Here is a 14237-nt window from a genome sequence, read left to right as displayed (position 1 = left end):
CCCGTTAGATCTCCCTACTAGCGAATATTTAAATAAAGTAAATCGTGTCCTTAATGGGTCAATTACAAACATGTTTGAAGTAGAGGAAAAATTTTATAAATTTAAACCTTCCTCTAAATCCGTTATGTCCATTTTGTGGGAATACAAAAAATACCTTGAAAATATATCTGACACTATTATTTCTGAGCGGGAAAAGCAGAGAAAAATTATTAGTGCAGTATATAAATATATTCCCTATGACCTTCGGCACCTGCTTAATTCGACCGCTGCCATGCAAAATGGCCAGCTTACGCTTTTCGGCTTTGAAAATTTTTTGCGTACCCACGAAGCTTCCATTGACAGTTTTATATCCAAAGAATCTAGAATACAGAAAAACATGATAAAAAGGGTAGATGTTGACTGGGAGCAATTTGACATTTATGCTGAAGACTTATATGATCACCCTGTAGATGCATGTCTAAAGAACAATTTTTTAGAAAAGTTAAAAAGGTCAGAAAAAGACACGTAAGAAAGCGTCGTCCTAAAAAAGCACAAAATAACTCTTTTAATTGTACAAATAGTGTGCCATACTACACAGTCCCTGTTGTAAATAATGATACTATGTTGGAAAACCCTATCAACATTACAGATAGTAAGTTCAGTAAGTCAGTCCCTGTTTTAAATCATTCTGTTGATGTATCTTTGGAGAACCCTATCAACATTATAGTAAGTTCAGTAAGTCAGTCCCTGTTTTAAATCATTCTGTTGATATATCTTTGGAGAACCCTATCAACATTACAGATAGTAAGTTCAGTAAGTCAGTCCCTTTTTTAAATCATTCCGTTGATGTATCTTTGGAGAACCCTATAAACATTACAGATAGTAAGTTCAGTAAGTCAGTCCCTGTTTTAAATCATTCTGTTGATGTATCTTTGGAGAACCCTATCAACATTACAGATAGTAAGTTCAGTAAGTCAGTCCCTGTTTTAAATCATTCTGTTGATGTATCTTTGGAGAACCCTATCAACATTACAGATAGTAAGTTCAGTAAGTCAGTCCCTTTTTTAAATCTTTCTGTTGATATATCTTTATCAAATAAGGTTAATGTAATCAATCTTGAAAAGAAAATTTATCGACATCATCTTTTTGAAAAAAATGATTTGAATACTAATTTTGCAAATAATACACAACAAATTAATAGCAGTAATAACTATCAGTCTTTACATAGTTTTACTAAATTCATTTTTAATACAACATTCTTTCTCATATTGCTAACATACTTTAGTTTAATTGACGTTAATTTTGCGTTATATCTATTTGTGTTAAGCTTTAATGTAACTAGTTTATTTCCCTTTAATAACATTAAATTTGGTATACCAAACAAGTACAGAAAATTAAAAATAGGTAGACGTTATAAAAGTTTAAAATGTAAATTTAAATCCTTTTTAATAAATTGTCCCCTAAAATATGGCTATAATATAGCCTTACCTATTTTCCCCTTCACTCTATCTTTTGTATAATAATTTAATGTCTGTCTCTATTTCTTATAACTTTTCATCCTAAGTTATAAATATATAGATAGACAGTTATACATCATACTCATTAAACCATTTCCCTGATTATAATTGTGACTATTATGGCATGTAATTTGAATTATCTATTAAACCATTTCCCCAATTAATATTGTGACTTTATGTTTGTACAAAAATTGTCCCTCCACATAAATATGCCTTTTAAAAAAAATTATATCTTTAATGTTAATCTTTTAATATTATAGGAACCCTGTGTCCCCCTGTGTCCTACCTATCTTTATAAAGGCAAATTACTCTAAAAACATAAAAAGGTAATTATTAAAATACGCTAAAACGATATTTATCAAACATAATGTGTAAAAATTTGTAGTACATCCATAGCTAGCCTAATGGTTTAGTGGTAAACCTATCCGGTACGGTACGCACTTTCTAAAAAGGCGTTTCTGTGCCAGGGCAAGCTATGCGGGCCCGCCGTATATTATTTAAAAATAAATGTTTTGCAAAACTGGCTAAAAAGGCTTATATACCAAATATTAGTATCACGTCATTATACTAGTGTTTTTGTATTTTAAATCGTTATACAAGTATATTTGTTCTAAAGCCAATGCAAATTCTTTTACCAATTATTTTACACATAATTCCATCCTTTATATTGTAAATTAAACAATTTGCGGAAAAAGTAAGAACACCTTCTTGTGCAAAACAAGATATTCTACCTAGCACGATTTAGCATGACAAAGCAACATAAAAACTAGCTTTACTAGGCTTGGCATCCGGGTTAGGCTAAGCCCTACTAACGTTTTACAATTTCCGCAAGTTAAAAACAAAGTTTTCCCCTGCTCCATATGTTCGATTTTCTTCTTGCGCCTCTCGTTAGCCCGTCCTTGATAGTACTCCTTACATCTCTTCAGGCTGAAACCTACAGCTGCTAAAACAACCGCCGAAACCTAAATAAAATTAAAATAAAAATAGAATTATTTAGACCCTATTTTTCTAACTTGTTAGTATATTATCTTTTGTTGTTAAACAACTAGTTCCCAAACTTCTTTGTGTGTGTAAGAAAATAAAGGCTTGAAAATTATTCTTTGTTATGTACCATAAATAATATATAAAACTTAGTTAGGAAATTACGTTACCAACATTATAAAAAAAAGGGTAACTAATCACGTCTGCGATTGCGGCAAGATAATTGAGTCTTACAGTTTTGCCTAGCCGTTGAATGAAAAATTTTTCTCCCCTTTCGTTCACAAGGTTCTTTTTTTGCTTGCGGAATTGATTCTTATCTACGCAATTAAACTAAATCGAATTTCTATTTTTTATGATACATAAATAAACGTTTTTATTTGCTTATACCGCATCTTTTATATTTACACAACGAAATGCTTATTAATTATTTATTATGAAGTAAAATAATAATTATAAGTATTTGCTTTTGAAGCCAGTAAAAGTGTTCTGTAAATTATCTTACCAAGAAACATGAAAGTACAAAAACAATCAGAAGTAGCCATCCGTTAACTTCATTCTTGCAAGTCTGACGTCCATCGAGTCCATAGGTTTCCTAAAAAATTAACTATTAAAAACTTTTTCATAACAAGTTGTATATTGGATATAAAAATCCCTTGCAAGTCTGACGTCCATCGAGTCCATAAGTTTCCTAAAAAATTAACTATTAAAAACTTTTTCATAACAAGTTATATATTGGATATAAAAATCCCTAAAAAAATTCTTATTTTTCAGGATCGACCATCCTCAATAAAACATCGCAGATTATACCTAATATTGAAGAATTATATAAGGTAAAACTCACTTTGAATCCCAATAAAGCATTGAAGACCGCTTGTCTAGTATCCGAGGTCAGATTCATCTTGTTGTACTTGATCTCATCACCGGTTTCTTTTTCCCTTAAAAAATATGTAAATTTATAATATGTATCTAAAAAATATATCTATATAAAGACAGATGTAAATATATATATTACATAACCAATCTGCATTGAGATATATTATTTTATTTTTTTATGTCTGCACAATACGCAGATATGGAATAAATATTTCAGAAAGTATTTGTCTACACATTACCATAACGATCGATATGGTCTTATATTTGTAAACAATTTGTAACGGTTTTTAGTTGGGTTTCGTGAATATCGGAAAATTCAAATCTCAAAAGTGGTCAATGTTTTTACGATACTCACACAAACAATAAAGTGTGCGCTCATAAAATACTATCTTCCTGATTTTTCAAGTAAATAGCGTTTTTATGCTTAAAAACATCCCAAAAAATTGCGAAAAAGTAATAGAAATTGCACATTAATGTACATAAATAATATTTTTGAAATAAAAACCCCAAAAAATTCCAAACTTTTAGGTATAAAATTACCGGTTTTTCGAGTGCGCACTACGTTTATTGGAGCGCCAAATATCAAGGTACATTATGAGATACAACAACCCCTTTTCGAGACGCAAAATATACATACATATATACATACATATATATAATATACACATGTATTATATATACATGTATATACACATAATATACACATGTATATAAATATTAGACATATTTCATTTCAATTACATAAAAGTAAACGTAATTTTTAAATTCATTTCAAAGATCAAATGAGTAGTGGAGTTAAGTTTCCCTGTTCCTATCTTCTTTAATGGTCTTGATTTTCTTTTTAAAAAAAATGGCTTAAAGATACCAGATAAGATTTTATAATAAGATCTTGCTTTTCAAGTTTCTAGTTTTAGATTATTTTTGTTTCCTATTAAGGTATCCAAGACAACCTTTGACGACGAAAATTTTAGACAAAGCCTGCATGATTAATATCTACAAACCTTGCCCTTTCTCGAGGTTTTTACCTAGACATTACCTGGTTTCTGTTAAACCATCTCACTCTGGGGGGTGATTCTACTCAAACATTTATCAGCGCCATATTATTACATTTTTTACAAATGTGTTTGCTCAAATTATAAAGTTATAGGGTTAATGTCCCTAAGATATACAAGAAGGAGTGCAATGTATACACCAGCTAATACACAAGAACCAGTGTTTATATCTCCTTAAGTCAATCCTAATCAGGAATAAAATATTAAAGCTGGTATTTATTGACATGTCCCTAAACTAAGCATTTTATAATTCACTCTTTATAAACCTGCGTCCCTAAATTAAGCATTTTATAATTCACTCTTTATAAAAATTGCGTAATCACAACAAGATAATTCAAACTTTATCTAGTTTATGTAAAGTATATCTGCCGTTAATTCATTCTTTAATTGGCTAATAGAATCGAAATGTAATTTACTTTTTATAAAAATTGCGTAATCACAACAAGATAATTCAAACTTTATCTAGTTGATGTAAAATATATCAGCCGTTAATTCATTCTTTAATTGGCTAATATAATCGAAATGTAAATCAATCAATAATCCATTCTTTATTCGATTGAGGAAATTTGTTATAAACCGACAAATAAACCATTATTTATAATTAAATACTTGTACGAATCAATCTAATAACCAAGTTGTCATACTTTATTTGGTTATAATAAAACAAATAAAAAACAGCAAAACAAAGAAACAATAATTATGATATTCAATTCTTATTATAATTATAATCAACAATTAGTATATGCTATAATTTTGGCGACATTTATTTATCTTTATTCTTTAATTTCTTATTTTTTAATTATGTTACATGTGTACAGCAAAATTAATTAATTTTCTTTTCATCGTTCAAACATTTTCGCCAGTAATTGTGATACAAAATTAATGTAATTCGCCAATTTGTGATACAAAATTTATGTAATTTTAAACATTTATTAATATGTGAACTATATATTTATATATGTTAAATATAAATGAAATTTAATGAAAAACTTAAAATGAAAATATTGAATCAAATTTTTTGCAACAAAACTAAAGTTAAAAAGAGATTTAATTTTGATATTTTTTATGCTTCATGACAATTACAAATTAAATACAAATAGTAAATATTTCCCTTTGATTAAAAAAGTAATATTGATTAACATTTTTTAAGGAAAATTTTTTATAGCCATCTATAAATATAATAATTTGTAATATATGATATTGTGTACTATGTAACATGAACTTTAAACATAATTAATTAATGATACAAAGCAACTCCACTTCTTCACAAATTTGTTCATTGTCATTCTACTTCATATTATTCATATGATCCGCAAGCTTCTTCCTGGTTGAACCATCATATTGTCATCGAAACCTAAAAACAAAAACCTTACTATGATGAAGACGACATTTGCAATAACTTCCAATTCTACTAAAAAGAAGATAATCCAGGTTACTGAATGCATTGTAAGTTCCTGCCTCATTGGCCTCATTAAGAGGGGGGGGGAACTTATGTTACAATTTTGTAACACCACCGAAATTATAAACCACAACCATGCACGACTGAGCGCGCGGACAACCAGACAAGAATGAAGAACCAGCTGCCTGTGAAAGAAGCCAGTCTTTTTTATACATTGAAACCTAAACCATATATTTGATTAAAATGTACTGAATAGTGAAAATACATATATTGTTGATAAATAATATCTTTTTTAATTAAAGCGTAAAATATGCAATATCATGTGGTGGTTTTAGGATATTTTCTTGGGGGTTGGGACAACCCCAACTACCCCAAAAACAAAAAAATCCTCCCTACTTTTTTTTTTGCTGAAGATTTCTTTGATTCTTTTTTTTGCCTAAGATTTTCTTGGTCCTTTTACAAATTTGGCCAAAATTTTTTTTTTTATCATCTCTTGGGGCAAAGTCCCTAGAAGAAGTCCCTAGAAGCCTTGTTTCTAAGGCTTTTATATGCTAGGCTGCGCATTAGAGGGTGGCATTCATATAATTCAACTTGTCTTCCTTTTTTTTCTTTGATTAAACCTCGCTAACCCAGCAGAACCTATACCCGTGGTAATAAACAAGAAAAAACATAAAAAATGGTTTGATCGTGGAGAGGTTGGTGGTGCTCAAATTGACAAACTTAAAATATTCATGGAGTAGCTTTGCTACTAATATTGAAATGTAAGTGTTTGAGTTTTGTTTAGGAAGTAGACTTCTTATCAAGCTAAAATTCTTTCATTAAAAGCGAGGCTTTTTATAATTATGGTCGGTCCGTGCGTCCATCTCAGAGAGATAGCTCTTTCGTTAATTTAGGCATGTTAGAATTGTCCTATCAATCTAAAACTTTGCATGGTGATTCCTATAGTAGTTAGGTACGATTTAGAAAGCATAACAACTCTATAAGCATTACCAGAATGTCTGTACGTACATTTTAAACATGTTGATCCTTTTACTTTTTTTGTGATCTAATCATCCGATTAATCTGATTTTTGGTATATTGATTCCTGGGACAACAAACTATAATGTTATAAGCAAATCAACTCTATAATAAAGTCCTAAAAATGTATGTATTTCCATAAACAATATCCATATCAAGCAGTTTTTCAACATATTTACTTACAATTTTGCTTCGACTCTTATACATTTATATTCTGATTATTCAGTTCTGACTCTATACAAGTTTTAATGTCCGTTTGTCCTACCGTTTCAGTGCTTCACTTTTATGGATGTTGTCATCCTTGTTTTATGATATAATTTTCCTCTACAGTTGGACGGACAAACTAACCATAATTCTATTTGATCCATTTGTTTTTATAAATCTTGTTTTTTTTGCACTAGACTGCTGCAATATCATATAGTAGGGCCTTAACAGGGATCTTAAGGGATAAGACAATGGATAATAAATGAATAGACATACCCACACGGATGATAGACAAAATTATTCCTTCTACCCAAAGATAAAAGTGGTTATATGACTTTGGGTACCAGTGTCATTTACAATCCAATATCCCCTTCCTGCCTGGGGCCCCAAAGTAGGTTGTAAAGTTTAATTTGTTTTGGATATAAAGGGAAAAGACAATGGCCTAAAATTTGATGTACTTCCTCATTCATGATACACAAAATTACCCCATCTGTAAATATTAATTAGTGGTTGAAACGTTTTGACACTGAAGTTAAAACAAACCAATCAAAATTGAATAAAAGTACAAAAAATTATTCAGAATACGAATAAGAAAATGAAAATAATTGGGGACTAGTGTAATAAACAGCCCAATGTCCCTTTCCTCCCAAGGGCCCTAAGCATATCTAACAACCATTGTATAGACAATAGATTTATACCCATTATAGACTCTTGGACACTTAAATCCGTCAAACTTAAAAAGGAAAAGTGGAGGGGGTAAAATCAGGGATCTAAAGGGATAAGACAATGTCCGATAATTTGATGTACATCCCCAATGATGATGCACAAATTTACTCCTTCTGTAGATTACAATTAAAAATTAATAGTGGCCTTATTTCATTACAGTTTTGTAATTATTTTTGTTTAATTCAGGTATTTTAGAATCGTCCCAACAATTTAAAACTTTGCATGCTTATTCCTGTAATAGTTAGGCATTTCATATTTGTAATGACATTTCTAGAACAACAAGGTACAATACTAGAAGCCAAGAATCCTAGAAATGGCACATATTCTGAAGAGTAGAGCCTAATTGCTGAGATCTTAAGCTTCAGACAGACAGATGGACAGATAGACAGACAGATAGACATAAATACAGAAAGATAGACATATAGACATTGTTCTACATTGTACTATTGATATAATTTTAAAAAGAAATTCTTATTTAGACAGTTTGGGTACATCCAGGCATAATTATCAATATGGCTTCAAAACCGATTCATATCCACAGGATTAGAACTAATTCCTAAAAGAAACTTCTTGCCAATATTCCCTTCATTTACCATAATTAAGTATAAAAAATACATGGCTGCTTTTTAGCTGCTTTTCTCAAAGACATAAACTTGTTTTTGTAAGGTTTCGTGTTTTTAAGAGTTTGCATATTATCTCTCTTTCTTTTCTTTGGTATAATTACAAATAAACTGCTCTATAACTCACTTTGTCAGATAGATTTTGTGCTTTGCTACTTATGGATGTTGTTGTCCTTGTTTAATTATTAATGCCAACAATTATTCTTTTACAAAAAAATAAATAAATATTTACTCAAACCGCGACATTAATACAGACTGCAAAAGTTGTAAGAGTAGGAGAAATAGCTCGCCTCTAAACAGGTTTAACTTATTACCATGCATAGTTACAGATAAAGGTTGTATAATCAAAGGATGGAATGGGGAAATAGATACTTGTTTGGTAAATAAGAGGGCTAGAGTGTATCAAAATAAGACAAAAAGGGAGGTAGAGATAAAATACTATATTATTTCCTCGGGGAAAATTTGGTTTTTATAAGCTCGACGCAAATTTGATTTTCTTTTCATATTCAAAATGAGAACAATGTAGGAGAGGGAAAGTTGTATTGTATTTTAGCAAAATTGAAATATGGGGGGGGTGATAATAATCAAGTTTTGGGGAAGTAAAATGGCACATAAAAGCATTTTTAATGCACTAAAAATACTCTTATTTCTACCCAATTGGTAAAATTAAAAAAAATACAAGGGTGTTTAAAAAGCCTCCACCCCCCCTTAAAAATTCTAAGGGAGTAAAAAACCAAAATTATATGTATAAAATGTCAAAACTTTAAATGATGAATAAAATCCAAAGGCTTTGAATCAATATCTTAAAGAAATTCTTAATATTTACACTGGTTTTAACCTATTTTTGAAAGGGATGTTAAAAATATAGTCTGACACCTGTATAATCATACATCAGTATTAATAATAAGTATAATAAGTTAATAACTCACATAAATTTTTATTAGGATTAAAAATTTTAATTTATCATATTCATTAAGTACATTTGGTTATATTTTTACGTGTCTTTCCTTTTCTGGTAATTTATGTAAGAATTATGTTTATAATTGGGAGCATAAAGTGTAACACTGCCTGTATAATATAGAGAGTATGTCTGCTTTTCATAAACGTGAGTTTAGGTTCTGTGGCGCCTTAAATGTATTTGTACAATGAGTAAAGCTACTCGATCACTTACAAGTACTATTACTCAGGGATCTAAAGGGATAAGACAATGGCCGATAAATTGACGTATATCCCTAATAATGATACACAAAATTACCCCTTCAATAGATGAAATTAATAATTAACCAATCAAAATAACCCAAAGTCCCCAATGTTGTTAAGCCAACTTATAAGAAAACGTTACTATAAAACCAAGGGGACTAGCGTAATAAACAGCCCATTGTCCCCTCACTTTCTTAATACTACCCCACCCAAAAAAAACGGAAAGTTAATCATTTATGTAAATTCAATGGATAGTTGGTAATAGTCCAGGGCAAGTTTTAGGCATTCTGGTGGGTATAAAGTTCTTGCAAAAATAATTCTTTTTGTTTTGGCTTTTCTAAGTTAATCAATCTTTATTATTTCTCTGCTTAGAAAAGACTTCATTGTTCTTGTAAAAAAAACGTTTGTGTTATTTCTAAAACTGAAGCTTTTCTATGCTTAGGGTTGGTCTGTACTTCCAGAACGGATAGCTTTTTTTTGTTAATTTAGAATTGTTAGAATTGTCATATAGATTTCAAACTTTTCATGGTGATTACTGTAGTAGTTAGGTAGGATTTTAGATAATCATTGCCAGAATGTCCGTATGTCCATTTTAAATATGACAATTTTTTAATTTAAAAAAAACCAAGTTTTTTATATGATATAATTATACGATTGATCTGATTTTTGGAATACTTATTTCTAAAACAACAATGTACATGTACAATGTTATAAGCGAAGCATATCTACTGTTTCAGAGCTCTGCTTTTATGGATGTTGTCATCTTTGTTATGTAGCTAATAAGGAGCTCTGAAGAAAGGGAATTTCCCGATTTTATCAAAAATCCTGAATTTTTTTGTCATGCATTTTTTAGAAATATAAGCTAAATGCTTAAATACTTTTAAGATTAAGAAAATATCAAATATCAATTTAATATGAAAAATGATAAAATTTCAAGTAACATTCTTTAACTTCTTATAATAAAGTAACAAGATGTGTGTATGTCTGTTTTTTTTTCTGTTTGTTAGTACTGAAGGATATTGAACTGCTTAATTAATATGATTCTTCTTTACAATACAGCTCCTCATGGAAGTCATATAAAGGTTTATAACTAATTCTGTGATGAGTTTGTGTGTGTGTGTATGTGTGTATGTGTGTGTGTGTGTGTGTGTGGTGTGTGTGTGTGTATGTGTGTGTGTGTCTGGTGTGTGAGTGTGTCTGGTGTGTGAGTGTGTCTGGTGTGTGTGTGTGTCTGTTGTGTGAGTGTGTCTGGTGTGTGAGTGTGTCTGGTGTGTGAGTGTGTCTGGTGTGTGAGTGTGTCTGGTGTGTGAGTGTGTCTGGTGTGTGAGTGTGTCTTGTGTGTGAGTGTGTATGTGTGGTGTGTGTCTGGTGTGTGTGTGTGTGTGTGTATGTGTGAGTGTGTCTGGTGTGTAAGTGTGTCTGGTGTGTGAGTGTGTCTGGTGTGTGTGTGTGTCTGTTGTGTGAGTGTGTCTGGTGTGTGAGTGTGTCTGGTGTGTGAGTGTGTCTGGTGTGTGAGTGTGTCTGGTGTGTGAGTGTGTCTGGTGTGTGAGTGTGTCTGGTGTGTGAGTGTGTATGTGTGGTGTGTGTGCGCGCATATGACCAACACCTACAAAAGACCAACACTACAAAAGACCAACAAATATATATTGTTATATAAACATCAATTTATTAATAAAGTAATACTTAATCAAGCCTGCCTAGCCGTGGGCACTCGGCCCCCTTGCCTATAACCTAACCTAACCTTATCTAAATCTTGTAAAAAAATATTAAAAATTTGAAAAAAATCTACCAACCACTTTTTGTAAAATCCACAAAATTCTAAACTATAAATAAGTTCATGGACATTAAACATTCTAAAATATAGGTTAGGTTAGGTTAGGTTATATGCAAGGGGGCCGAGCGCCCGCGGCTAGGCAGGCCAGGGGGTTGAGCTCTGCAGCCATGACCTTTCAGCATTTTGTATCTTTTGATCTTTTGTAGGTGTTGGTCTTTTGTAGTGTTGGCCTTTTGTAGAGTTGAGATGAATAAAGCCCGTCCATTGTCCCCTCTCTCTTTGTGTGTGGGGACGTTTTAGTTCTGGTGTTTCACAGTGAGCCCAGGAATCCAATTTTGTGGAAAAAAATAATAACTTCCTTATTTTTTAACCAAATCGAACAATTTTTTTTTTAATTGGAAGGTTTTTATTGTATCTTTTATACAATTAACAAAATTACACCCTCCCCCCCCCCCCCGATGATTGGGGGGCCAAGATATCCCCCCCAAAATGTATAATATTTATAATTCTTATCCTAACTTTCTCATTTTTTCCATCAAATTCAATTCATTTTTTAATTAAAGGTGTTTAGAGTAATCTGTATTAAAAAAACAAAATTTACCCTAAACACCCACTGGGGCTACTGGGAAAGGGTTAAAATTCACCCACTCAAAGGTGAAAAAATAAGATATTTTTCTTCTAATTCGCTTATTTTAAAATCTATTTCTACAAAATGTACTCTGATATATATATAAGAAAAATTCCTGTAACCTAAAAGTCCCCCCTCTCATCCCAAGGGGCGACGAGGGGGGCAAAACATCTTCCCCCCCCCCCCCAAAAAAAAATGTTAAATTTTGATACTTTGACAAATTTATACCTAATTTAAAATTAAATATTCTAACTAGCTTAAAATAGATGAACTACTTTATTTATTTTTTCGTAAAAATTTAGGCTGGTCTGGGCTGCCCTCCATCCCCCACAAATTATCTGCCACTCCCCCCCCCCCCATAATTCTTTGTCTCCGGCCCGGCTGGCTGTCTCATTTTCCACAAAAAATTAAGATCTTCCTACTAAATTTAAAGTTGATCAATTCGATTGCTGGCAGATTTTGAAGGGGGTTTAAATTGACCAATAGGATGAAAAGAGCTGAATCTTGCCCCTGGAGTATAACCAATGGGTGCAGGAAAAAGGGAAGGGCAGGCTAGCTGCTGGCTAGATGGTAAAAAAAACGTTAAATTAGGTTGCCAAATTTTATCTATCTATGCAATAGTCAATTGATGTTTTTTTAATTCAAATTTTTACAAAGAAATCATTTTAGTATCATTTATATCATAGACGTCCAAGTGGGGGGGGGGATAATGGGGTGATTACCCCCCCCCCAAAAAAAACGAATTTGGGGGTGCCGTATATTTTTTCATTTTACCCCCCATTTAAAATTTACCCCTTCCCTGGGGGTGCTGTTTTAATCAATAAGTTAATAATAATTAATCAGTAAGAGATATAAGTTTACTGGAATTGTAATGTAGGGAGTAGATTTGAAATCTGCATCAAATTTTAAGGATTTTTTATAAAATTCGTTTTTTGTATAATTCTTTATCTAAAAGCGGAAATACAAATTAAGTTAATTAATTTTGGCATCTGTGATTGGTGGTTTAAAAAATCTGCGCTCTGATTGGATGTCGTACATCATTCAACCAATTAGAGCGCAGGTAGTTTAAAATCCACCTATCCTATTGGTCAAAATTAATTAACTTAAAATGTATTTTCGCTTTTAGATAAAGAATTTTACAAAAAACGAATTTTATAAAAAATCCTTAAAATTTGATGCAGATTTTAAATCTACTTCCTACATTAAAATTCCGGAAAACTTATATCTCTTATTAATCAGTAAACATGGTTTTGACATTTAGCCTTAGTAATAGAAATGTAATTGATTGCAGAGATTGCTTAATTGTTCAAAAAGTAACAGCAGTCAATATACAGCTCGTAGCTGTAAAGCTGAACTGGCTAATGTCCTAACCTATGAACGTCAAATGATTGAGAGCTGTCTCATTAAATCCAAAATGTTTTTTTTAATAATATTGTTTTTAAACTGTGTTTTTGTATAATTATTTTTAGTTTGCCTTTAAAATGCTTTGAAAGCACGAATTATTTTTAAAAAGAAAAAAAACTTTTTTTTTGTGGGGGGGGGGATATTTACATACACTATTTTTTTTTGGGTGGGGGGGGTTGAGTCAACAAACATCCAGTCTTAATTTTAGTTATAAAAAGAAAAATTGAAGAAATTTTTTTTGGGGGGGGTGGCAATTTTTTTTTCTCGGGGCGATTTCTCTTTGGAGGGTGGTAGTACCCTCGTCCAAAATAGTTGTTAACCTTTCCAGGACTTATGTGAACCTATTAAAAGGAGAACCATATATATTGCCCAAATAATGCTAGAACTTAATCCTAAAAGTTTTCACCTTGTTGCTAAAAAGATCAAGGTATTTGAATCAGAGCTTCAAAAAATATTTAACATGCTCTTTTTTGCATTTTCACCAACTTTATTTAATACGGATTTAAGAGGTTTTTTTATATAAAACTATTTAGTTTCTTGTTATCCAGCGTTAGATAATTGGTATTACATTACGTCCTAAGTTAATATTTGATTAAATGGCAAGTAAAAAAAAAAGAATTAAAAAAATCATTTTTTGTGAGATTTTTGTATCTAAATTTCGTGAATTCCAGGGTAACAACTTCAGAAGGCCATAAAAACTTTAATTTTTTTTATTTTTCATTAATTTAAAATGGCAAACCTCCTCTAATATGATAAATATTAACATGGACTTTTAAAATAATTGATTTTCTAAAGTTCGATTTTTGGGCATAAATAATTTTTTCCACAAAGTTGGATTCCTGGGCTCACTGTGTGTTTGTGTG

At 31.1% G+C, this 14237-nt stretch overlaps 2 protein-coding genes across 2 annotated transcripts in view; one reads left to right on the top strand and one right to left on the bottom strand.

Moving 5' to 3' along the window:
* LOC145306724 (uncharacterized) overlaps positions 1-14237 on the top strand; it is a 99567-nt gene that overhangs the window by 84217 nt on the left and 1113 nt on the right. The window lies entirely within an intron of this gene.
* On the bottom strand, positions 1579-3414 carry LOC145307257 (uncharacterized). The gene is made up of 3 exons (XM_080149625.1): positions 3319-3414; positions 2980-3069; positions 1579-2458 (listed from the first exon to the last, which is right to left on the bottom strand). The coding sequence occupies exons 1-3, from the start codon at positions 3373-3375 to the stop codon at positions 2228-2230; spliced, it is 378 nt and encodes a 125-aa protein (XP_080005751.1). The 5' UTR covers positions 3376-3414; the 3' UTR covers positions 1579-2227.

The sequence above is a fragment of the Acartia tonsa genome, chromosome 15, assembly GCF_053477335.1.
Source record: "Acartia tonsa isolate MP-2025a chromosome 15, ASM5347733v1, whole genome shotgun sequence".
Taxonomy (NCBI): domain Eukaryota; kingdom Metazoa; phylum Arthropoda; class Copepoda; order Calanoida; family Acartiidae; genus Acartia; species Acartia tonsa.
This window is presented reverse-complemented; position numbering and strand designations above follow the sequence as displayed.